Source organism: Mytilus edulis, chromosome 10, assembly GCF_963676685.1.
Source record: "Mytilus edulis chromosome 10, xbMytEdul2.2, whole genome shotgun sequence".
Taxonomy (NCBI): domain Eukaryota; kingdom Metazoa; phylum Mollusca; class Bivalvia; order Mytilida; family Mytilidae; genus Mytilus; species Mytilus edulis.
Genome location: NC_092353.1, coordinates 37,232,667 through 37,259,994, shown reverse-complemented (window position 1 = coordinate 37,259,994; position 27,328 = coordinate 37,232,667). Strand labels below are relative to the sequence as shown.

The 27,328-nt window shown below is 32.0% G+C and overlaps 2 protein-coding genes across 3 annotated transcripts in view; one reads left to right on the top strand and one right to left on the bottom strand.

The window, feature by feature from the left end:
* LOC139491062 (titin homolog) overlaps positions 1-27,328 on the top strand; it is a 62,995-nt gene that overhangs the window by 18,726 nt on the left and 16,941 nt on the right. Inside the window, exons 7-13 of the mRNA XM_071278341.1 lie at positions 5,731-5,844; positions 7,862-8,045; positions 8,479-8,527; positions 10,088-10,213; positions 10,863-11,000; positions 11,601-12,246; positions 25,996-26,064. Coding sequence (XP_071134442.1) covers positions 5,731-5,844; positions 7,862-8,045; positions 8,479-8,527; positions 10,088-10,213; positions 10,863-11,000; positions 11,601-12,246; positions 25,996-26,064 — 1,326 coding nt within the window. The remainder of the gene's footprint in view (positions 1-5,730; positions 5,845-7,861; positions 8,046-8,478; positions 8,528-10,087; positions 10,214-10,862; positions 11,001-11,600; positions 12,247-25,995; positions 26,065-27,328) is intronic.
* On the bottom strand, positions 464-21,962 carry LOC139491063 (tryptophan--tRNA ligase, mitochondrial-like). 2 transcript variants are annotated; one of them, XM_071278342.1, is made up of 7 exons: positions 21,778-21,962; positions 15,985-16,151; positions 15,106-15,187; positions 14,329-14,409; positions 5,109-5,191; positions 2,628-2,746; positions 464-2,058 (listed from the first exon to the last, which is right to left on the bottom strand). In XM_071278342.1, exons 1-7 carry the CDS (start codon positions 21,928-21,930, stop codon positions 1,610-1,612), a joined length of 1,134 nt encoding a protein of 377 aa, XP_071134443.1. In that variant the 5' UTR covers positions 21,931-21,962; the 3' UTR covers positions 464-1,609. The 2 variants fall into 2 exon arrangements, with proteins under 2 accessions (XP_071134443.1, XP_071134444.1); XM_071278343.1 differs by lacking the exon at positions 21,778-21,962 and adding an exon at positions 20,976-21,040 and having other exon boundaries at positions 1,481-2,058.

Below are 27,328 nucleotides of genomic sequence, written 5' to 3'. Positions count from 1 at the left end.
ACCTCATTTTAATGTTTCATTACTCAATGTTAATTTTATTTTCTGTCTTTTTTTTTAAATTATTATAATAAATTGGTCAACTAAATCTGGTGTATGAAATGATTGTAAGGTGTATACATGTATGTCTGTCCGGCAGATATCATCTGACCTTGACCTCATCATTTTCATAGTTTGTAGGTTAATGTTAAATTACTTTTTTTTGTATACTTTTTAATTATCTGTGACATAAGCAATAGGTCAAAAATATTTTGTGTATAAAAATTTATATATGTATTGCTGATAATGTTTACTCTCTATGTTCTTTAGTTTCTGTTTTGCATAAAAATTAAAAATGCCATTATTTAAGGATAAAATTGTATGGTGATGTGAGGTGGGTGGGCTGGAAAATTGTATTGCTGACACATCTTACAGTTATCAAACCTTATGCTGTCAATGCACTTGATGTTGCTTGATTCAAAATTCATGCAATTCCCTCAGTTTAATCGTATATAAAACATGGTTAAAAAAATAATTGAAAGTCACTTTACCTCTCTGTTTGCCTCTTACAATCCCTTTTTTCAGACTTGTTTAATTCAAGTCTTCAAAAGATGGTACAAATTTGTGTAATCAACTCCTCCATCAGATTAAATCTTGAGTCTCTTTTGGAGAGTTCTTTCATTGGCATTCATAACATAATACCATATCTTCTTTTTAAAAAAATTATTATTATTATAGATTATCCTCCATCGTATACAAACACCTTTTGTGCAAAGATTGCGACCCATTGGGATTCTTGGTCCAATTTTGGTACCATTTTAAAAATGTTAGTCTTGAGTACTAACAGAAAGTAACTAAACGACTAGATACACTTGCAAACTGAAGAAATACAGAAACATATACTTTAAGGATGTACTTAGGTGAGGTTTTGGAATAAAATTCAAATGTTCAGACTTCTTGGTGTTTTTCCATACGATACAAGGTAAAATATTTTGCCCCATAACACCTATTTATCTTTAACATAAGACTTAATAGCTCTTAAAAGGTCATTTGACAAAATTTAACAGATTCTTGATTTTTTTTCTTTTGATTTGAGACCCAAATCATACCAAAGCAAATCTAAGGTAAAAGTCCAAGTCAGCCCTTTCCCACCATATTTTATTAATCAAATATCTAGCTCCATGACCTATCAATATTTTTAGCTTATTTTGATCCTTAATAACTAATACTCTTGCAGCTTAAAGTATCAATTTTGAATTCTTGATTTATTTAATTTTACCTTAGATCACCTAAGTACATCCTTAAAACTTATTAAATGAAGCAGAATCTTAATGGTGAAGTAACTCTTGCATTCTGATTTGTCACTAGCAATAAATAATCATCCAAACCTACCCGTATATGACAGTTTATACTTATAGCATTTATGTTTTTTTCAATTGATACAATAGTTTATGCAATAACAAACCATAACACACACATGGCATAATATGTAAACACAATTCAATGACATTTTTGCATCATTTAAAGACATTTTTCTATAACTTTTAGAATAACACAAAATCGTGATGTACTTGGACAATGGTAGATATCCAAACTTAAGTATACATGTATATATATACTCTAATATTTAATGCTATAACAATCCAACACTTTTTTGTACTTCCTTCCAAGTTTTTTCTGTTATTACGGCAGCTTTTTCTTTCCCTTTTCCTAGTATTGTATCTAAGTAATGTCTGTCACTTAGTAATCTTTCTGTTTCTTGTCTTATTGGTCCTAAACTGTCCACTATAATGTCAGATAACTTTGTTTTATACTGTACTTTATTTAATGACTTGCACTGTTCACACACATTTTCAACTGTTTCATTAGTAAAAGCAGCATGTATTTGTAACAAATTTGAGATTCCTGGTCTATTCTCTGGATCATAGGATATTCCTTGTATTGAATCTGTATGTGATTTCCCTATTTTATCCACTATTTGATCTGGTGTGTCAGTAATATCAATTCTACTTTTAGGATTGACATCTGATTTGCTCATTTTTGCTGATGGATTTCTAAGACTTTTTATTCTTGGGCCTTCACCTAAAATGACATTCAACCAATGATACTGATGTCTTAACAATCATTTGACTTATAAACTGATTATATCCCTTTTCTTGTTCACCTATCCGAGAATGTATATAAATTCCCTAGTTTTAGTTCTCGTGGGTATACCAAGGGTAATTTTGGTTTTATATTTAAAGAGATAAAATACTTATCATTCAGATTTACATATATATGTTCATGAAAAATCTCTTTTATGAATTTCTTACACTAATAATTGGAACTTAAAAGGTTCTTTTTAATCACATTGTAGTAACCGTCTGTTTATAAACTTAACATAATTAACTTAGGTATAATGAAGAGTTTATCCTATCACCTTCTTCAAGATCTTGGGAGAAATAAGCAAACCTAAAACATTTAAGATGGCTTCATACATTGTAAAGGATACCTTATATGATTATTATGTACAAGAATAGCTAGAGAGATGTGGTATCTGCCAATCATGCCACTACCCACCAGAACTACTGATATAATTGGTAGGATTTTAAGTCCAACCAATGTCTATGTTTACTGTTTTGAATATACATTTTCCATCTTTTCATTCTTACCCATGATATCCTTTGGACGAGGAAAGTTAAAATTGAATTTATTGTTGAATATCTTTGCTAGATCACGTGTTAGCTCTAAATGATGAATCTGATCTTCTCCTACTGGAACATGTGTCGCCCTGAAATAAGACAAAGTGGATTCATTTATTTTTTCATGGATGCCAATTAAATTTTTATTTTTATATTTTAGTATAGCTGCATTCAGAGTAATTATAAAATAGGAATATAATTGTCTTGTCTTTCTATAATTAATTTTATAGCCACCACAGAAAATCATAAAATTAACATGATTAAAATTCTACTATTTGTCTATTTGATAATTACATAATTTTTAAATTTTTTTTACATATAAAAACATGAGTTACAAGTGTATATATATTATATGTTATTCAGGTTTCAGACAGGGTATATGATGCGACATTCCAGGCTTTGGGTCTATATCCCCTGAGCCCGAGGGGAAGGTGATATATGTCACATCATATACCCTGCCTGAAACCTGAATTACAATTATATTTCAGATTACCTGTGACTTGATGTGTTTTCAGAACATTCGACCATGCAATTAACATAGCCAAATCATACATTTCCCACATAGGCGTACGAATATGTGAAGCTTTTTGTAATATATTTTTTTCGTGTGGTCAATATTTTATAACAATGCATCAAAACATTTATTAATACTGGTTGTTTATTTGAAGTGTTTTTACATTAAAAACGTGGAATTTAAGGCAACTCATTATTTTTTACCCTTAATGAGCCTCTGACATGTTTTTCTATGATGCATTAGGGAGCTACCATTTGATTTTTATGGGGGGGCTAGGATGAAAAATTTTGTCCTGCATTTTTTTTTAGCTGTAATCTCTGTCCTGCCTTTTTATTTTTCACTCTAATCGGTCCTGCCTTTTTTTTTACAGTTTATCCTGACTTTTTTTTACCTAAATTGTCGTCCTGACTTTTTTTTTTTGCAAGTGTCACATCCTGCCTTTTTTTTTTACTCAAAACTCCTGTCCTGCCTATTTTTTTCAAATTTCATCCTAGCCCCCCCATAAAAAAAGCAAATGGTAGCTCCCTTACGTCACAGAAAAAGCAATTGCAATATCATTATTGAGGTACAAATTGGGATAAAAAAACGGCATATATACCCCAGCAGTTTCCAGAATATACACTAACATCTCTGAATAGTTACCCAATCACGAATCCGGGTCTGTTCGCGCCCAATCACGTTCGCACCCTTCCACATTCGCCCCCATTCACTTTCGCACCCCACATGTTCGCACCCAAATTTTGCGAAAAGTTCGTTCGCACCCCACACGTTCGCACCCAATTTTACCAATTTTTATGCCCCACCTACGATAGTAGAGGGGCATTATGTTTTCTGGTCTGTGCGTCTGTTCGTCCGTCCGTCCGTTCGTTCGTTCGTTCGTTCGTCCGTCTGTCCCGCTTCAGGTTAAAGTTTTTGGTCGAGGTAGTTTTTGATGAAGTTGAAGTCCAATCGACTTCAAACTTGGTACACATGTTCCCTATGATATGATCTTTCTAATTTTAATGCCAAATTAGAGATTTTACCCCAATTTCACGGTCCACTGAACATAGAAAATGATAGTGCGAGTGGGGCATTCGTGTACTGAGGACACATTCTTGTTTGGAGGTGTATTGGTATAAATATATATGCCATTGTTTCTAAATAATTCGAGATACTGACAAGTTTTTTTGTGTCATGACAAGTTTATAAAAAGAAAGTCCTTGTTTTTAAGTCAGATTATGTTATTCTGACAACAACTATTTCATTTGTGTGTTGAATAATTCTTAATCGTGTTTTGGTTAGTGTATTGAAATAATTTGTTTTTCACTGTTTCTAGTCAATTAAGTGCGAATCTGACAACATGTTGAACAACTGGTATGCATGGTAAGTGTATTGCTATAATAAATATTTATTTTATTAGTATTTACATCAAAGCAATTTAAAACAACAATCATGATTTATAAACAACAGTAAACAATAACACCAAGTTAGGCTGTTTATAAATACCAATTAGCAATAATCATACATAATCAACATTTAATAATTAATCATCCGATTGATAAAAAAAAAAAATCTATTCAATAAATTCTCAAATTTTATTCAAAAAGAATACAATTATTTGTTATATTCATATGAATAATTTCTAACAATTTAACTTAAATTTTATTAAAAATTGGGCGCGAACATGTAGGGTGCGAACGGACGTTGGGGGAGAAAATGTGAGGTGCGAACGTGTAGGGTGCGAAACTATATTGGGCGCGAACGGACCTGATACCCCCAATCACAAACCTCAACACATTTGTAATCCGTAATATACACTACAGGTATATTTACAGCTCAAATATGGATATGAGTAGAAATTCAAATAAATGAGTGGTCTTCCTTTTGACTTAAAATGTGCTTTCTTACCCTCTTTCAGTTAAGAGTGCTACATCTTAATGAATTCCAAACTTTCTTACCTGTATATAAGTATATCAGCTGCTTGTAGAATGGGATATGTAAACAAACCAATACCAGGATTTTCTGATGTTTTAGACTTCTCCTGTAAAAAAAAGTATCATTCAGTGGCACATGATTCAATTACATAATTACATTGTATTAGTGGCACATACATCAGTTTCTCTCTATCTTCTGTAAATTTTGCTATTAAAGCAAAAAATCCTAAACATTGTCAAAAAAGGGCAATAATCCCTACATGTATTTCAGCTATGTTGATCTATTTGTAGGTTTTGTAATGCTGATTCTTGTCTACCATAGATAAAAGATCATAAAATGATTGCTTGTTGTTGCTTATCATTCAGTGGCAAATATTGTAATTACATTCACAATGATTTCTTTGGGAAACTGATCTATTTTGAAAAATTTAAGGATATTTTGATCAATTAGGTCTCTAAAAATAAGGTCATACAAAATTGCAATATGCCTGGTGTAATCTTCTAATTATAAGACATCTATGCATTTACATGATGTATGAACAAATCATAATATATTTACCAACTCTAGGAATTTGTTATGGGAGCATTTGAATTCAACAAATATCATACTAAAACAGCTTAATTTCAATGAAATTTGAAATTTTAGGAAGCCATAGCAATAGTGATGGACATTGGACCATCAATGAATACACGCTTAAAGAGTGGACACACATTTCTACAGATCTCAAAAGACATTGTTTCAAAATTACTTCAGCAAAAGGTAAGTTACATTAAATACTTATATCAACTATAAAAGAGGAGAAGGGAAGGAATGGGGTGTTAAAAAATAATAGACATTGACAAATTGTCTTTTATTTGTGTTCTCAAAGAGCTTTTAGCAACTGCAACAGTCATAAAAGAGGGACGAAAGATACCAGAGGGACAGTCAAACTCATAAATCGAAAATAAACTGACAACAACATGGCTAAAAATGAAAAATACAAACAGACAAACAATAGTACACATGACACAACATAGAAAACTAAAGAATAAGCAACACGAACCCCACCAAAAACTAGGCCTAAGGGGTGATCTCAGGTGCACTGGAAGGGTAAGCAGATCCTGCTCCACATGTGACACCCTTCGTGTTGCTTATGTGATTACAAATCCTCATAACTTTATAGCTTAAACTATAATCTACTGTTTGCCGCATTATCAAACAGTTACTGCGGATGTACCAAGACTGATACAGACTTTGTTTTACACATACATTTATCCCAAGAGCTGTCACTAACAGTTAATTTTCAGTCACAAAACTCAATAGTGTAAATGTATAGCCTTAATGCATGATCAAGGTTTGATTTGACAAATGGTGTTTAAAACTGCACACTTTTCAATCATTTACAAAACTTAAATTTGTAATGATTAGTTCTTGTGAGGAATTTAATAAAAGCAACTATGATATACAACTGTACCATCTATTTACTGGAAACTATGGAAAAACATCCATTATCGCACTGCTGGTAAAATATCACGTTGTGATTGGTTTAGTGACGTCATGTGGTGACCCCCTATAGGACCGTAGGGGTTAGTAAATTTCATAGGGGTTCATGACGTCACGTCTACTATAAGTTATATGGTTCGCTACTGACCCCCCAAGGATCAATAGAGGGTTAGTAAAATTCATAGGGGGTGAGGCCTGGATTTTATTCACCCTCTATGGTTCGTAGGGAGTCAGTAGTTAACTGTATAACGAATTTATTGCATGCTGGACTTTTTCTGCTGCATTATGTTGAAAAATAAACAATGAAACACAACAACATTAATAGATTACATCACCATTTATGGTCATGAACCCCCTATGAAATTTACTAACCCCCTACCGTCTTATAGGGAGTCGCCACGTGACGGCTTTAAACCAATCAGAAAGTGGTATTTTACCCGTGGTGCGATAATGTTAATGGTGACGTCGTCGATTAATGATGTTGTGTTTATTGTTTATTTTTTCAACAAAATGCAGTAGAAAAAGTCCAGCGTGAGATAAATTCGTTTTATGGTTAACTACTGACCCCCTACAGATCCATAGAGGTTGAATAAAATCCTTAGGGGATTCGGCCTCCTGCCTCACCCCCTATGAATTTTACTAACCCTCTATGGATCCCTAGGGGATCAGTAGTCAACCATATAACTTAGACTGTATAATCTACAGTATATCACATTAATACCATGGTGCTAAAGGCAAGGAAGAACAAACAAGAATGTGTTTCTAGTACACGGAATCCGATGCCAAACTCGCACTATCATTTTCTATGTTCAATGGACAGTAACATTGGGGTGAAAAGTCATATTTGGCATTAAAATTAAAAAGATCATAGAATAGGGAACGTGTGTACTAAGTTTCAAATTGATTGGACTTCAACATCATCAAAAACTACCTTGACCAAAAACTTTAATCTGAGGCGAAACAGACAGAGGAATGAAAGGATGCACAAACAAATGAACAGAACATATAATGCCCCTCTACCATCATAGTTTGACCGTAGGCAGGGCATAAAAATAAGACAGTAAACTTATCTTGATATTTGTTTTTGCTTTGTATTCATTAAAATATTGGTAAGCTGATCTGTTTATTATATACACAATATACAGATATAGGTCAATTGCATACAAACACTTTAATTTGTTCTAAACAACATATGAATATGTATAAAGGTATTTTTCTCTTGATGTTTTGGTGTGAAATAAATAAAAGCAAAGTTATCCAAAATTCATGTAAATGGATTCTTAATTCTTTACAGAGAATATCCAGGTGTAATTCTGAAATAAGTTTGATATTATTTGGCACCCCTGCAACAGTCCACCCATTTGCAGATGATGTACATTTCCAGAATATCACAATTATTAACCATTTGGATGCAGTGAACCTTGAACTTTTGGATTTAGTGCAGAACTCCATAGAGCCTACATCAATTTCTGCTGACTGTATCCTTATACCATGTTTATCATATGAATGCATTTATTTGACCATGTGACGTGTGTCAGTAAGTTCTTAAAGACTTTAAAGGCAAACAGATCACTATAGGTGGTGTATATTTAAGCATTAACACTTTTCAGTCAAACTGTGCGACAATTTAATTTCTATTTCAAAACTTTTTGTCATGAATCTAACGATTAAATAGACTCATGTTGTGTTTATGGGAATAAGCATAAGCAAGATTATAGTGATGTTCTACATTTAAGACATTTGATTAAATATTGCAATGATTTTCAATATGGCAGTATTTTAACGATTTTGATTAAATTTTTATAAAAAATATGATGTTTTACAATAAAAGGTGTTTCTCATGATATTCAAAGATATAATTCATAAGCTTACAACTGTGTTTGACTTTAAAAAAAACTTAACAGAAAACAGTTTTAGATGCTTTAATAGTGGCATTGAATCATCTGAAGGATGCCACAAAGTAAGTATTCTGATTTATAATATAAATATAACATAATGACATATAATAGAGCAATAAAATACTGACAAGATCTTTTAGAGTCACGTTATAAGAACCAAAGAAACACAAAAAAGTCGCTTATACAAAACACACGAGCAAAAATTTTAAAAAGTACAAACACATTGAACAATCCAACAGTTAAAGTAAAATTAATATATAATAGAACAAAGACAAAATTTAATGAAAGAACAATATAAAACTTTATAAGTACGCAGAATCTATACATCAAGACCATCATGTATTATTTGTGAAGTTGATACAGAATATTTATCAACAAGTTCTTGGTACCTTCCAATGAACTTTTTTTTAGAAAAAGGACGATACGTTCTTTGATGGCACTCCACAGTTAGAAAATAAAATAAAAAATTGGCCACAAAATGTTTTATCATCTCCTATTCCTGGATTTCTAATACAATACATAAACCTAACTGTTAGTGCTGTACATGTGCATATGAATGTAATCTTAAATAGATCAAGATGGCCGCCATGGCTAAAAATAGAACATAGGGGTAAAATGTAGATTTTGGCTTATAACTCTGAAACCGAGGCATTTAGAGCAAATCTGACAGAGTTTAAGGTTCTATCTGCCCTGAAATTTTCAGATGAATGGGACAACCATTTGTTGGATTGCTACCCCTTTATGGGTAATTTTAAGGAAATTTTGCTGTCTGGTTATTATCTTAAATATTATTATAGATAGAGATAAACTGTAAACAGCAATAATGTTCAGCAAAGTAAGATCTACAAATAAGTCAACATGAACAAAAGGTCAGTTGACCTCTTAAGGAGTTATTGCCCTTTATAGTCAATTTTACCATTTTTTCTTTAATTTTTGTAATCTTTTACAAAAATCTTCTCTGAAACTACTAAGACAAATATGTAACCAAACTTGTCCACAATCATCATATGAGTATGTAGTTTGAAAAATGTGTCTAATAACCATGCCCGCCAATCAAGATGGCAGACATGGCTAAAAATAGTACATAGGGTAAAATGCAGTTTTTGGTTTATATCTCTGAAAAAGAAGCATTTAGAGCAAATCTGACTTGTGGCAAAAATGTTCATCAGATTTAGTAATTTTATGAAAATTTTGCAGTTTTTTGCTATTATCTTAGATATTTATCTTATACTATAAATTATGATTTTAACTTTATTTTACATGATTTCCAAATCATCAGTAAATACAGGTGATTGAGTGACACAGGCTCTTTAGAGCCTCTAGTTTTTACAGCTCAGGACATGTACCATTGCATATTTAAACAGGGTACACAATAACATCTGGTATCTTGAATATCACAATTTTTTATTTGTAAAAATCAAATCCTAATTACCCTTATAAAAAGATACTTGTCACCCTAATAAAGTGTTACTTGTCAAAGTTGAAATATAGTTCTTTTCAAGATTTATTTACAAAAAATGATTCTGTATTATTTGCAGAGTAGAAAATTTTATGGTTTCTAATTTTGTAAGCTTTTTTTTTGTAAATTCTACTGAACTTATTGTATTAAATACACATTGCAGAAACCGGTCTGAGATTATAAAAAGAAGAATTATTTTACTCTCTGACCTTGGTGGCCATTGCAAGGAAGAACAGTCAAATGCTGTGATTAAGAAAGTAAAGGATTTGTGTGCAGAGTTGAATTTTATGTAAGAATTTAAATTAATTTGACTTATGTGTAAATATAAATATAAGAAGATGGTATTGGATTGTAAATTAGACAACTATCAACCATGCAAAAACTGTAGGACAAGATTGTAAACCACTATATGCTACTGTGTGGCCTTTAACAATGAGTAAAACATATAATGTAAACATATAGTAAGTTATAAAAGGTCCTAGCATGATGATCATGTAAAAGAAAAAAAATAACATTTGTTTCATGCTACAAAAAAAAAAAACAACAAAAAAAAACTTCATCACACAGTTATGGCAGACAGAAGCTAACCACAACCACTGGTTTACAGGATCTGGAGTCAGTTTCATAAAAAATTTTATGACTAAGATTGATCATTAGTATAATGAATTGTTACAACCTGACTTGGTCCAAAGTAAATCTTATTATCATACAAATTGCCATATAGCACAAGGAAGACTCTTAAAATTTGGTTACTGTGGTAACAATGATTAAAATGGCCACCAAGTTATCAGACTTATTTTAAACATTGAATATAATATTTCTTGAACCAAGGTCCAGTTTTACTTTAATTGATATATTTTAGTGGACCATTTGACACAAACAAACATTGAATATAATATTTCTCAAACCAAGGTCCAATTTTACTTGATATATTTAAGTGGACCCTTTGACACAAACAAACTTGGAAGATCAACAGTGTTAGGGGAAGAATATAAATTATTACCAGGACAACAAGCAGGAGGATATATCATAAGTAATATACTCCTCAATGTAGGAGGGACCTATCTAAGCTTCAAGTAAGTAAAATAGAGTAGGTGGACATAAACACCCCAATAACACTTATGATCACTTATTCACAACTTTAAAGTCTCACATAAAAATTGTTAATTTCAAAGCTCTGTGTTAATATAGGTAAAGAAAACCTTAGAGGTAAAAAGTTTGAAAGCCAATGATGTGGTTACGAATTGCATAGTTTGTTGCATGTGCACAAACAAACATATTCAAAACAAACATAATTTAGCAGTATTTGAAGCTTAATTATAGAACCATCCCACAGACCAAAAAACTAAGCCCTCTATTAGGGAGCTACCATTTGATTTTTATGGGCCTTGCCTTTTTATTTTTATCCTGCCTTTTTATTTTTCACTCTGTTCAGTCCTGTCTTTTTTTTACCTAAATTGTAGTCTTGACTTTTTTTTTTGCAAGTGACTCATCCTGCCTTTTTTTTTTTACTCAAAACTCCTGTCCTGCCTATTTTTTTCAAATTTCATCCTAACCCCCCCCCCCCCCCCCCCATAAAAATCAAATGGTAGCTCCCTTAAAACATGCATTTGTTAGCTGGAATGATTTTTAAATGAAAATCCAAATTATATTATTAATTTATGATTATTTTTCAGAGAAGCATTGTCAAAAGAAGGTACATTCCAATTCAATGTTGCTGACAAAACACTTGTTGCTGACAAAACACTTGTTGCTGACAAAACACTTGTTGCTGACAAAACACTTGTTGCTGACAAAACACTTATTGCTGACACAACACTTGTTGCTGACAAAACACTTATTGCTGACAAAACACTTATTGCTGACACAACACTTGTTGCTGACAAAACACTTATTGCTGACACAACACTTGTTGCTGACACAACACTTGTTGCTGTCAAAACATTTGTTGCTGACAAAATCAAAGTTGCTGACAAAACACTTATTGCTGATCAAACCATTGTTGCTGACAAAACTGTTGTTGCTGTTAAAACACTTGTCACTGACAAAACACTTGTTGGTGACAAAAACGTTGTTGCTTGCAAAACACTTGTTGCTGACAAAACCAAAATTGCTGACAAAACCAAAGTTGACAAAACCAAAGTTGCTGACAAAATCAAAGTTGCTGACAAAACCAAAGTTGCTGACAAAACCAATGATGTTTACAAAACTAACACTGCTGTCAAAACCAATGCTGCCAACAAAAAACTTCCTACTGACTGTACTAAGACATGTGAGAAGGAGATAACATCCAACATCAAAATGTCATTGCGCTCTCAAAAGGTATGCCATGGTATAATAAGAAGTAAAATGGTTTCAAGTCAAATCACACATGGTTCCACTCTTTCTTCTTACCAGCATAAGAATATATCAAATTGTCAGAAAACTTTATTTCTAGTTTTCTTACATGATAAAGGTTACCTATCCCTAAATGTTTAAAAAGCTGACTTATTTAAAAAGTGACATTTTACCAAAAATCCTTATAAGTCAATAGCTAAATAGATTTATTATTGACTGAAAATTGCTCAGCCAAATTTGTAAAGTAAAAAGCTATTTTTCATGCAAACCACGGACTTTAAATAGATGTCACAGCAAAACCATCTACCTTTTTATATGACCGCAAAAAAATATAAAGTATTAATTCAAATCATATATCCAATTCTAAGTTCTTTAATTTGACTACAGTTATACTGTGTCAGAAACCTATTATGTGTTAAATATCTAATTACAATCCAAATTCAATATCAAGTGCGAATATTGTGATCATTTTTTCCCGCACTGTTCAGGGTTAGACCTCTGTGGTGGTATCCAGTTGCGCTCGGTGAAGCAATTTATTATCAAATGCGACACACTTTTTGCTTCATTGGCTAAAGGTATAGGGGGAAGGTTGAGATCTCACAAAACATTATGTCATATTTAGCCCTTTATTGCTCCTGTCCTAAGTCAGGAGCTTCTGGCCTTTGTTAGTCATGCACGATTTGTAATTATAGTTCATTCATATATTTCCAAGTTTAGTATGACAGCCATTATCACTGAACTAGTACACATTTTTGTTAAGGGGCCAGCTGAAGCACACCTCCAGGAGTGGGATTTTCTCGCTGTGTTGAAAACCCATTAAAGGCTTTTCTGCTCTTTGGTCGGGTTGTTGTCCCTTTGACAAATTCCCCATTTCCAATCCCAATTTTATTTTTGCACCCTTATTTTAAGTCAGTTCATCAATTTATCAGATCATGCATACTAGATAAATGATGTATAACAAAGACTCTGTCTGAATGAATTTTCCCTGCACATCATCATGATCATTGACCATTGAAAATTAAGTCTTCCAAACTTAATCAGTAAGCATAACAAAACAGTGATGTTTATTTATGTCGAAATATGAAGTAATAACTTTTAACTTGAAGAGACTTCAAAATTACTAAGTTCATTTTATAAAGATAAGACTGCAGTGAGTTCACAGTACTGTAAATTCACAAATTATTTCCATTTTGTCATTTTTGAACAGATATATCATGTTATGGAGGGGTATTTGCGAAAATACAGGTTCAGGGACTGTGAAATTTCCTGAGCTGACAGGCGAGGAAAATTCGGATCCAAGACTGGTATTTTTCGCAAATACCACTCCATAACAAGATATATCTGTTTAATTACACAGAATAGATTTGGATTGACGTTCTCTGTACAGGTGAAATTAAACCTTTATTTGTACTTGTAAGCTGTAATTCATAAACCTGTTTATGCATAATTTTGAGGATAAGTGGATATTATCATAGAACCACAGGAATTTATAATACATGTTAGCTCTCTTTCTTAATGTAATGTCATATCTGCAAAATTCTGGCGGGAAGATAATTGCGAGGTTAAAAAAGAAATATTCAAAATGGTAAATACCATGGTATTTGAGGAATATTCACCGGCAGTGGTTAAAAACAGGCACATTCATTTGAAATGAGAAAAAAATGTTAGACTATGTGAAAAATATGCTGGCTTCCAACCAATCAATCAAAATCTGGTGCCACGATATCTCAGTAGCATGAATTTCGAATCCTGGCAAGGGAAGAACCAAAAAATTTGAGAAAGCAAATTTACATATCTAACATTGTTGGGCTGATGTTTAGACAAATTATATATATATACATGTATATATCACTTTCTTGAAAGAAAAGGAAGAATATCAATAATAAGTTTCTGTATTTGGCAAAACTGTTAGGAGTTTTTGGTCCTCAATGCTCTTCAACTTTGTACTATATTTGGACTTTTTAACATTTTATTATTCTAGTGTCACTCAGTCTTTTGTAGACGAAACGCGCGTCTGGTGTAAATATAAAATTTCAATCTTGGTATCTATGAAAAGTTTCTAATTACCTTCCATTGTGGTAGATGCTGTAGCCTTGGTAATGTACATATACACCCTAGCAACCATGCTAAATCTGTGTGATGAGGGACCTTTAAGGGAAAATATAAAAGTTATTCAAACCAAAACAAGTTGATAATCTGACAATTCATGTGCTATTTTCTCTCTGGTAGAATATGACATTGAACATGTTGAATATTAATGGTATATTCCGTAAACCCTACATTTTTAAGCCAAATTTATTTGTAACTTAAACAAACCTTGAAATCTTCCCAACATACATTTGTATTTGGAGCAAAATATTATTTCTTGTTAAACATGTAAAAGGCAAACAGTAAAAATCAAAGTTTAGTTAAATTTAAATTTCTAACATGTCAAATGAAGAATACAAAACCAAGTCTGTTGAAAAAACTGTGCAGGGTTTAGGTTTTGCCAGAAACTTTTTTTTCAAACAAGTTATAAAAAGATGCAGCTAATATTTTTACAATAGCAATATAATGAATATTGATTTATTGAATGTATATGTGTCATGTGTGTGTCTCTAAACAATATCAGAACAGTACTTTTTCTTTGTCAATGGCAAATTAAAAGAGAAATTGATAAGTTCTGGTCAAACATATTAAAGTCTGTTTTATAAATATAATAATGTAAGGGATAAGTCTGAGTTGTAAATATTAAGGCCAGTTCAACATATTTGGCTTTAAGAAATGTCTTGATATGGTATTTTATGAAGAGCTGATCGAGTAAGAGTGATATGGGTTGAGGGAAGACCAATAATTTTCTCTTACCTGTGATTGTTGAAATAATATACTTTTATTAGTGTCAATACCACAAGCCAGTAAAGAAGCTGCCATCTTGTAGATATTTTCTCTAAAATTTGAAATATTAAAATACAATTGTTGAGTGAATATCAATTTGCTATATATGATGTCTGTCTTTGAATAAGGTCAATAGTGGTTTGCTGACACAGAAAAATAGTCATTACTCACTGAACACAAATCAGAGAGCCAATCAAATCAAATTAAGAATGCATGTAGTGTTACATGTACATGCCAAGCCTACTCCCCAATCGTTGCTTAAAACATTTGAAAACAGGAAGTAGGTGTAGGACAGATCAAAGGAGTGCACACACCTTAAAACTCACAAGAGCTTCAGCTTTCGACAAAATATGAAGATTCATTCTATTGAGTATACATAGTATTGGAGAAATTTGTGATGAAAGATTTTAAGTTTATTCCACATGTTACAATTCCAAGTATTGGGAAACAGGGAATTAGGATTTAAAAGATCAGTAAAGTGTTCTTATATGTTACAACTCATCCCTATCAAACTGACAAATGACTGATGACCAAATTCGAAGTCATTCTGTAGTTATAGAATTTTTTTCTTCACTAAAATGATTTATTGATAGAATTCCTCATTACAAATTCACTACCTGGTTACCAGGTATTATTTTTTAAAGCAAGATTAAAAAAATCATCATTTATTGCATACATCTGATAGTTCCATGTAAATTGGAATATGACATAAAATATCTGTATAAACTGTAATAATTGCCAATTGATTAAAATTATCTAAAGCTTGGAATTTTTTGAATACAAAAACAGTAATGAAATTCCGTTTATTATCACATAGTATGTATCCATGACAAGAAAAACAGCCATTACCTTAATGTCTTTGGATCATTAGGCACTGTGAGTGCATGCAGATCTACAATAGTATATAAAACATCATCAAATTGGTCCTGCAATTGGACCCAGTTTTTAATGGCTCCAAGATAGTTCCCAATATGAGGTATCCCTGTTGGTTGAATTCCAGATAAAACTCTTGGCTTCTGTAAAATAGTAAAAAAAAATCAAAATGTATTAAATACGTTTTGTATGAAGTGCAGAAGTCAATGGAAGTGCTTCATTCTAAAAATGTGTGCACAGTCAACGCTTTTACAACCCTATGAACTTCCAAAAAGAAGCTATCAATACTTATAATTACATTTTTAGCTAGGAGAATGAAAAAACAATTTCCTATTAAGTTTTTCTTTAATTTACCTGTGTACGTTATTGTGGTAGCTCATGTCATCATGAATGTTAAATTTCATTGTGTATACGTAATGAATGTTAATTTCAGAAGGACATGAGATAGCTGTTAGCCAATCAAAACAACTCAGGATAATGAAACATGCATGCAATGTAATTATATGTTTGCAGATATTAATGTTTACAGTTTTCTAAAAAATATAGATACATGAGATATTTTTATACAAAAATATCAAGATACTGATATTTCTACTAACAGTACATGCAGTAATCTAACTTGTGTAGATAACAACCAAATTGCACAACAACTGAAACATATAGGTTAGCATGCAGTCTTTTACAATAGACAGGTGTCAATATTATATATTTCGAGAGTCATCAAAAGGTGTGATTAAACAAAACTGAGATTAATCTTGAGAATGAGAATAGGTCGTACAAGTTTCTAATTTTTGAGATCTAAATGACCAAATATTGGGAAGTTGTCCAATGATTTTCAAGAAATAACTCATAACACATTTACATGTAACTTAGTTCAAATGTACTACATGTAAGTTGGGTAAGAAGTAAACCAGATGCTCCGCAGGGCGTAGCTTTATACAACCGCAGAGGTTGAACCCTGAACGGTTGGGGCAAGTATGGACACAACATTCAAGCTGGATTCAGCTCTAAATTTGGATTGTGATTAAATAGTTGACACAGCATAGGTTTCTGACACAGAATGAATGTGTTCTAATGAACTTAAAATTTTTTTTTCTCTTAGAGCAATTCACTATGCTGTTGAATATTAATCCTCTCAAAAAAATGTTTGAAGAAATTTTCTTTTTTATTTATGAAATTTCAAATGAGAAAAATTGAACCCAATTTTTTTAATCACATCCCCCTTTCCCTTATTCCAAAACTAATCTCAATTAAAATTTCTAATGGAGTTTGCAACAATAACTACTCATTTAAATACATCATAAAATATTAAGATGTAAAAAAACTGCTTGTTATCACTGAATGGTAAAGATTATTTTAATTTATCAGTTGGTAGTAAAAAGTGAATATACATTGTATATTGTATATAACAAAGATTTAAGTTGATTCTGGACAAAGAAAGATAACTCCAATTAAAAAAAAATTTTGCTATTGCACAATATTTTGCAATTAGATATTTCTTGCTTACTATTCTGGACAAAGAAAGATAACTCTAATTAAAAAAAAATTTGCTATTTCACAATATTGTGCAATTAGATATTTCATGCCATTGCGCAATACTGTGCAATTGAAAAGACTTGCTATTGCACAATACTTAATATAATAATTTTAGATCCTGATTTGGACCAACTTGAAAACTGGGCCGGGCCCATAATAAAAAATCTAAGTACATTTTTGGATTCAGCATATCAAAGAACCCCAAGATTTCAATTTTTGTTAAAATCAGACTAAGTTTAATTTTGGACCCTTTGGACTTTAGTGTAGACCAATTTGAAAACAGGACCAAAAATGAAGAATCTACATACACAGTTAGATTTGGTATATCAAAGAACCCCATTTATTCAATTTTTGATGAAATCAAACAAAGTTTAATTTTGGACCCCGATTTGGACCAACTTGAAAACTGGGCCAATAATCAAAAATCTAAGTACATTTTTAGATTCAGCATATCAAAGAACCTAACTGATTCATTTTTTGTCAAAATCAAACTAAGTTTAATTTTGGACCCTTTGGACCTTAATGTAGACCAATTTGAAAACGGGACCAAAAGTTAAGAATCATCATACACAGTCATGACAGTTAGATTCGGCATATATCAAAGAACCCCAATTATTCAATTTTGATGAAATCAAACAAAGTTTAATTTTGGACCCTTTGGGCCCCTTATTCTGTTGGGACCAAAACTCCCAAAATCAATACCAACCTTCCTTTTATGGTCATAAACCTTGTGTTTAAATTTCATAGATTTCTATTTACTTATACTAACGTTATGGTGCGAAAACCAAGAAAAATGCTTATTTGGGTCCCTTTTTGGCCCCTAATTCCTAAACTGTTGGGACCTAAACTCCCAAAATCAATCCCAACCGTTCTTTTGTGGTCATAAACCTTGTGTCAAAATTTCATAGATTTCTATTAACTTAAACAAAAGTTATAGTGCGAAAACCAAGAAAATGCTTATTTGGGCCCTTTTTGGCCCCTAATTCCTAAAATGTTGGGACCAAAACTCCCAAAATCAATACCAACCTTCCTTTTGTGGTCATAAACCTTGTGTTAAAATTTCATAGATTTCCATTCACTTTTACTAAAGTTAGAGTGCGAAAACTAAACGACGCCAACGTGATAGCAATATACGACGAAAAATTTTTCAAATTTTGCGGTCGTATAAAAACTAGAGGCTTTCAAGAGCCTGTGTCGCTCACCTGTATTAAACGATGCTTTGTAAATCATGTGAAATAAGGTTAAAACATAATTAATAGTATTAGATATTAGATATCATCAGATACCATAATGATATCTTAGATGATAACGTAAAATTTCCTTGAAATAACCAATTCACGGACAGAAACCCAACAACAGGTTGTCAAATTTGTCTGAAAATTTGTGATCAGATAGATCTTAATCTGATGAACATATTTACCCCCTGTCGAATTTACTCTAAATGCTTTGGTTTCAGATATGGGCGTTTTTCAATAAAAACGTATTTTCTTGTCCTAGCCACTTTAAAAAAAATGTGTTTGATCTTTGCAAGTAATTTTTTGTGCAGTCAGTACATTGAATTAGATTTAACATTTTTAAGCAAAGTAACAGTTTATTTTTTAGAGGGATTGATAAGATATTGACTCCTGAATGGTCCAAAACAACCAATATGGCATGTCCCTAGACCGCCTGTCCAACATTCATACTCTAAAATATCGTAAAAAATGAAGAAATTAATGTTTTTTTTACTTTACATAAGTTCTTTAATAATTCAAAAGTATGTTCAGCGCCAACATATTCTAATAAACAGCTTTCAATATAGGTTTTTTAATTTCAGAAGGTGTGTCCCTCACAAATTGTCCACTACGAAACGAAGTCATTAAAATTTGCCAATAAACAGTTTTATAAAATCAATGTAATTTTTGTTTGCAAGAGATATAAACATTAGGGTCTTACAAAAGAAGTGATGCTTTTATAACAGCAATTAAATTGTTGGTAAGAAAAATTGAGCACATCAAATGGACCAGAGTGATACCGTATTTTTGATAATGTCCCCTACGAAACGGGTCAAATCTCCTTCAGTATCTGGTTTTAAAATTATGAAAAAAATATCAGTGTACAGCTTGATAAATGCTTTGATGAATGCAATCAGTCTTGTTACTATTACAATATAGGGATTGTGGGAAAAAAATAAAGCATGCGAATACGTCCCTTACGAAACGGTCCCCTACGAAACAAGTATGGGAGAAAAACGTTTCGTAGTGGACACTACCACTACCATGGAGTCTTTTTTTAATCTTTTTTCAATTATATTCGTGCAAAACAAATAACAAGGGTAAGTTTCATGTAATTTTTATTATGTTCTTATTAACATATAATAGGGTTGATGTCAACTACGAAACTTTTTGTCCACTACGAAACGCATCAAAATGTCCACTACGTAACATGAGTTGAACCTTCATATGTGAAGTACTGTCTAATCTTTATCGATAAAAATGATTTTCTAATTCAGAAAAAAAATGATATTTTTCTAGTATTTAAAGTAAACAAACTGGAATGTCTATAGGAGACATTTAAAATTGCAAAAATATCTGTGTTTAGAAGAAGTTTCGTAGGGGACAAAAGTCCCCTACGAAACAGTACACAAATTATGAAAATAATATCATTTTAAAGAATATTTAAGATTGCACTTTTTGTTTACAAACAGGTCTATTATAGAGGTATTCAAAATAACTCTTGAAATTAAATTTTAGACAAGTTGATTTTCCATTTTTTTTAGGTCTGAAATGTACGCTTTTATTGAAAAACGCCCATATACACATCAAAATCTACATTTTACCCCTATGTTCAATTTAATCCATGGCGGCCATCTTGCTTGGTTGGCCAGGTCACCGGACACATTTTTAAAACAAGATACCCTAATGATAATTGTGGCCAAATTTGGTTAAATTTGGCCCAGTAGTTTCAGAGGAGAAATTTTTTGTAAAAGATTACAAAATTGTATTAAATTGTGAAAAATTTACTATAAAGAGCAATAACTCCTTACGGGGTCGACTGACAATTTTGGTCATGTTGACTTATTTGTAGGATCTTACTTTGCTGAACATTATTGTTAGTTACAGTTTATCTCTATCTATTATAATATTCAAGATAATAACCAAAAACTGCAAAATTTCTTTAAAATTACCTATTCAGGGGCAGCAACCTAACAACAGGTTGTTGGATTTGTCTGAAAATTTTTGGGCAGATTGCTTATCCTATTTAGTTGGGTTAATTTTCATCATAAATTTCTAATCAATTTTCCAGAATTCAATATAATTCCAGATTCAAATAATTCCTTGTTCATAGGTTAAAATGAAAATTAAGTGCTATGTATGATCATGGATTTGTATTTTTATGATCATTAATGCTAAAAACTTAAAATGTTCTTATTTTGTTTCTGTATTTCTCACTTGTTTGTAATGCCTTTTACATTTGATTCTCATCTAAATAAATAATTTCATAATTACATTATATCAATAATTATAATTAATATTAAAAGAAAAATATTCAAAAACTAACCGGGATCATTTCTTCAAAGTGTTATAGGACATAGTAAAAATAGAATCAGCTTTTTTTTTCGTAGTCGAAATTTTGACATTTCAAATCTTAAAATCTCTGTGGGTTATCATTTTTGTTTACTCATTGCCATAATTTCAAGGTTTATTTCACATTTTATTCCCGATCTGATGACTTTAAATTATATTAAACAGGCGGCGGGTATGCGTAGCCTACGAAGGCCAATTTGGCTATGAGTACCACATACATGTGAACCTCCTGACGGGAGTACAATAATCCTGTTTTCAGGGGTCTCCTCCAGCATGCAGATACATGCAGACACTGCCTTTAAGTATAGACTAAAATCTGTATCAAAAAACCAAATCTCATTTGTTATTGTCCAGATAATTAAGTTTATGTTTTTCAGTTTTGGAAATTTTGAAATAAATATTGATTTTGACCAAGTTTGGATACATTTGCCCGTAGTTACAGAGGAGGAATATCTGCAAAATGTAACAAAACGACAAACGACAGACGCCAAGTGATGGGGAAAGTTCATACTGAATATTTAGGCCAGATGAGCTACAAAAGTGATCTAGTAATAATTATCTCCCTTTCCAGGTCGTAATAAGTTTTATTTAACCAAACAAAAGTAGACTGAAAACTTGTCACTTTTTAAACTTTGTACTATACAAAAATGAGTTTCCATCAATTTACCAATTTTACAGATGATTCTGAACCTGCATGATTAGAATAAAGGCGTTTAGCTAAATGCATCAACTTTCTATTTCGTATGTGGGCAGACATCTTGGTTTTCTTTCGGAAGTTCTCGGGGATCCACCTTTGTAAACTAAAACTTGCAAAAACCATAAACTTTCACAAGTTCGCTAAAATATTATTTTTACTATGTTTACAGAAGCATAACAGCTCAGGTAATATTTCTCATTAATTTTGCGTTGTTTTTATTCAACAAAAGTCGATATTAGCTGTCTCTTGTGAACACTATAATGACTATTTTTTACTAAAAGTTGTGTAGACATGCAAAATTATGTTATATATAGGTTTTGATCCAATTTAAATATTGTGTTCACCTTGTAGGGGGTCTCATTGGGGGGTTCTGATCCCGGATCCCGCTTACTGTTTTGTTAGATTCCCGTATCCCGCTTACACTATATACCTAAGCAATTCTCATTTTTTTGTCATTTCCCGGGTCCTGCAAGACCTCATTTCCCATTTTCGATACACAATAATTTGACTTTCACGTGTCACGCTTACAAAAAAATCAGCAATCCCGCGTCACGCTTAGACCCCAATGAGACCCACCTTGTAGTATATATATTTATCTATGAAAAAATAAAATGCAAAGCACAGGGCCGCCTAGTCCAAATAATTATGACGTCTGGCAAGGCTATTTTTTTTTCTTTCTGGGAGACGCCTTCCTCCCAGAAAAAAATTAAAATAGTCTTGCCAGACGTCATAATTATTTGGACTAAGGGCTGCCAAGTAGTCCAAATAATTATGATGTCTTGAGAGGCTATAAATACTTTTTGGCTTTGACGCCTTACACAGTGATGGATACCCTACAGCGACTTTGTAAGGCATAAACAAAACCAAATATCGTATTAACCTTTCAAGACTTCATAATTATGTAGACTAGGCCCCAAGTCGATTTAGTCTGAGTTATTGATGTTGATCCGGCCGAAGTTCATCTTCTACTTCTTCTACCGGATAATGGCCACAATCAACAAACTGAATATTTTGCCATGACTTCAGTGTGCAAGGCCAAGTCGATAAGTCACCATATTATATAAATATTCAATGATTAAGATCATGATTAATTACTTATAAATAAACATGATAAAAGTCCAGGGTTTTATTTTGCACGCAATTCATGGTTCATGTAAGCAGAATCGGCACATGAAAAAAATTGTGTCAATTTTGCAGATGAATAAACAAATGTTAAAAGCCAGAATTGGCATCTTCAATGTACAGATAGTGATCGATACAGATACAGATTAATTGACATTAGCTACATGTATCTCCTATCTACTGATCTAGATGTTTTTGGGTGGAAGTATACTTACATCATTGTACATGCAAGGCAGGGGTGGGGCAGCCATTTCTAAAAGACGGGTTCCCAACCCAGGATAAAGGATAGTGTTCCAACTATATGACCCCATTCAAATGCATTGATTGTCCATTAAAAAAAAACCACCGGAACTCCCCCTCTGGATCAAAAATATATAAATTTCTTTTTTTTTTTAATTTTTCTACAGTAATAGACTTGGTCCTCTTATTATTTAAAACATTAATAAGTATTCAAATATGTATGATACATATTAAAAGATTTGAATTTAAATTACATGTATCTGATCTTACATTTTATCTATAAATGCATGTCTTACATGTATGAAATTTGTTTATTTAATATCTGTCAAACATTTTAAAGGCACTGTTTTGACAAGGTTTGATCTTCCAACTTTGCTATTACATGTATTTAAAAGTTCATTAATATTCATGAAATACATATAGAATTTCATCCCTTGTAAACGTTTTAAATTTGGGGCTAGATCCACTTGTAAATATTGGCAGGTTATCATGGGCTGGAATCATCATAAAAGCATACTGAATGTATTTGCATATAATGCATGTACATGATGTACATGTGTAAGAGGTAAACAGCTGCTGCACTTTGAGTTGATGGTAGAATCAAAACACAAAGACAGGCTGGTGCATTATTAAAATGAATACTGTAAATTCAGAAATTATTGCAATGTTTTTATTATTGATTACAATGTAGAATGCGTTCCTGGACAATAACTTTAGTTTAAGTCAATGGATTTCTATGAAATCTAAGAAGAAGGTTCAATACCACAATAGGAAGGATTTTGGGGATGATGGTCCTAATCGTTTAGGAATTAGTGGCCCAAAAGGGGCCAAAACAAGCATTTTTCTCCTTTCAGGTTAATGACTTGTGTACCAGTATAAATATTTCAGTTGCTCTGAAATTGTACCACACTGATTAATACCACAAGTAGAAAGTTTGGATTCATTTTAGGGGTTATGGGGCCAACAGTTTAGGAATAAAGGACCAAAAAGGGGCTAAAAACAAGCAATTTTGTACTTTCTGGACAATAAGTACCGGTAGTGTGTAAGTTTATGGATCTCTTAGACATTGTACCACAAGGTTCCGTATCACAAAAGGAAGGCATGGTGTGTGTTTGGGGCTATTTGTTCAAATCATGCAGGAACTAGGGGCCAAAAACAAGCATTTTTCTAGTTTCAAGACAATAAGTTGTGTTTAAGAGTATGGATCTCTCTGAAATTGTACTTCAAGGTCCCATTCTCCTAAGGAAAGACTGGGATTCAGTGTGGGGGTAATTGGTCCAAGGGAAGTTTCAAAAGTTTGGGAATTCTAAGTTTTTTAAGGGGTTCTACATTTTTTATGTAATTTTTGTTTCAAAATTTTTCAAATTTTGAAATTTTCAAAAAGAATCTTTAATTGCACAGTATTGCACAATAGATTGGTAAGATCTTGACATTTTTTTGGGGTAAGAAACCTATACTATGTCAAAAATTGATCACAATCCAAATTTAGACAGTATCAAGTTTGAATATTGTGTCCAAATTTGCCAACTGTTCAGTGTTTAACATTTGCAGTCCTATCAGGCTGCGCTCAGCAAAGTAATTTATTTAAACTTGCAATTTAAAATTTTGTATATGAATTAAACAGGATTTTTTCAATTTCACAAAAATCAATGAAAATTAATATTGCAAAAATTAAATGAGACAACTCTCCATCATGTCCATGGATGCCTATTTAAAAAATAGTCTAATAAAAGTCAAGTACATCTTTTCTAATACTTACAAGTTAATCTGTACTTTAATTTTCTAAGTAGTATTAAAATATTTGGATATAGTCTTTGCTCACCTGACCCAAAAGGTCAAGTGCACTTTCCTCATCACTTAGTGTCCATTGTCATGATCATGATGATTGTCATTAGTATTCCTACAATTATACACTGTCTGTTAAATTTGATAATAATCCTCATTCATCCTCATTCATGTAACACCTACATACCATGGGCTAATTGGAACAAACCTTGGCAATCAATGATGATTGGGGTACCTAGTTTGAACTTTGTGCCAAACGATCCTGCCTACCTACAATAGTAGAGGGGCGTTATATGTTTTCTGATCTGTGCTTCCATTCGTTTGTCAGTACATTCTTCCGTCCGTCTGTTCGTCTGTCTTGCTGCCTGTCTTGCTTCACTGCTTAAAGTTTTGGTCAAAGGAGTTTTTGATGAAGTTGAAGTCCAATCAACTTGAAACTTATTTCACGTGTTCCCTATACATGTATATATAGCTATGATATGATATTTCTAATTTAAATGCCAAATTAGAGTTTTTACCCCAATTTCACGGTCCACTGAACATAGAAAATGATAGTGCGAGTGGGGCATTCCTGTACATTATGTACAATAGACACATTCTTGTTTTTTTCTGCATTTTTGCCATTTATCCCCAAAACTGTAATTGTTGAAAGAAAGAACTTCTATACCACAAATGACTCAGTGATATACATGAGATAATCTATCAATAAACCAACCTGGCTGTTGACAAGTCCTTATTGGAGTTATTGCCCTTTAGAAAATTCTTACCTATTAATTTGAAAATAATTAAAGATACTGTAGAAAGATTTATTTTCGTGGGGTTAAAATTTCTTGGTTTTGTCTTTATATTATAAGATTTCATGTGGATTTAATTTCTTGGTTTCCTTAAATGTAAATGGTAATATATGGAGGTTAAATTTTTACTGGCGGTTTTGATTTCATGGATATATTCTTTCCACGAAATAAACGAAATTAAATCCTCCACGAAAATTTCTGCTTTTACAGTAGATAGAAAATTTGATAGTATTGACTTTGTTTCCAGGGAAAGACAGAAGTGATGGCAAGAACAAAAACATCAGTTATCAACAGAGAAGATGACAAAAAGAAAAAGGTACACTATTTTATTTTTCTTTCATTATGTACTAGTTATTTGTAGAACAACTGCATCAAATATCTTTATTATCTTTACTATTTTATGTAGATCTTTTTTTGCTTTTCTTTGACACCTATTGTAATCTCTTCTGTTCTTCAATCTGCATATTAACAACTAATCAACAAGTTAATGAATCATGACAAAGTGAAAAAAATGAAAAAAAGAAAATGTGATAGTATTTATTTATTATCAGATTATATTACAGGATGATATTTCATTACTTATAAGAATATTTTTTTATAGTTATTCCAAAATAGCCAATTGTTTTTAGCTTTAAAATAAATACTTGAGAGAATGTAAAAAAAATATCATCAGTCTTCTTTTATTATACTCAAGATCCTTATTAGGAATTAAGGATGCTAAAATAGTAATTCTAATATGACGTGCTTCTTTAAACAACACTGTGATAAAATTCTCGATAAAATATACTTAGCGCAGACTCAGAGATAAACATAATAATGGCTGTTACAATATACTTCCCATGTAAATCTACATATATTGGAACCTATTTGCAGACCCTCTGCCGATTTTATTGTTTTAAAAAGTGCAATTAAAAAAAGACAAAATAACTTTTTTTCTTATTCGTATGCATAATAAAAAGAAGTAATGCAAAAGAGCTCGGAGAAATCAACAAAATAAAAATTAAATAAAATTCCGCGAAAGTCTATTAATCTTTTTGGCGCATTTAAGTCATTTCAAAACATGACGTCATACAAATGAAACCGCTAAAGTTAAAAGTTTTCTGTTACGTGAACCATCGGAATTGGTATGATATTGTATTAAAACTGATTTTTGTCGAGCCTGCAACTACTGTTGCAGAAAGCTCGACATAGGGATAGTGATAGGCGGTGGTGGCGGCTACGGAGGCGGCAGCGTTAGCTAACTTCTTAAAAGCTTTATATTTTAGAAGGTGAAAGACCTGAATGCTTCATACTTTGTATATAGATGCCTCATGTTACGAAGTTTCCGTCAGTCACATGTCCAATGTCCTTGACCTCATTTTCATGGTTCAGTGACCACTTGAAAAAAAAGTTCAAAATTTTTGTAATGTTGAATTCTCTCTTATTATAAGTAATAGGATAACTATATTTGGTATGTGCGTACCTTGCACGGTCCTCATGCCCGTCAGACAGTTTTCACCTGACCTCGACCTCATTTCATGGATCAGTGAACAAGGTTAAGTTTTGGTGGTCAAGTCCATATCTCAGATACTATAAGTAAT

Coding starts and splice junctions, on each gene's coding strand:
- LOC139491063 (XM_071278342.1), bottom strand. CDS start 21,930: ATGGTTTTTGCAAGTTTTAGTTTACAAAGGTGGATCCCCGAGAACTTC. Junction 14,410..15,105: donor TATTATTTCAACAATCACAG/GTAAGAGAAAAT, acceptor TTTCCCTTAAAG/GTCCCTCATCACACAGATTT. Junction 2,059..2,627: donor TCGTCCAAAGGATATCATGG/GTAAGAATGAAA, acceptor ATGTCATTTTAG/GTGAAGGCCCAAGAATAAAA.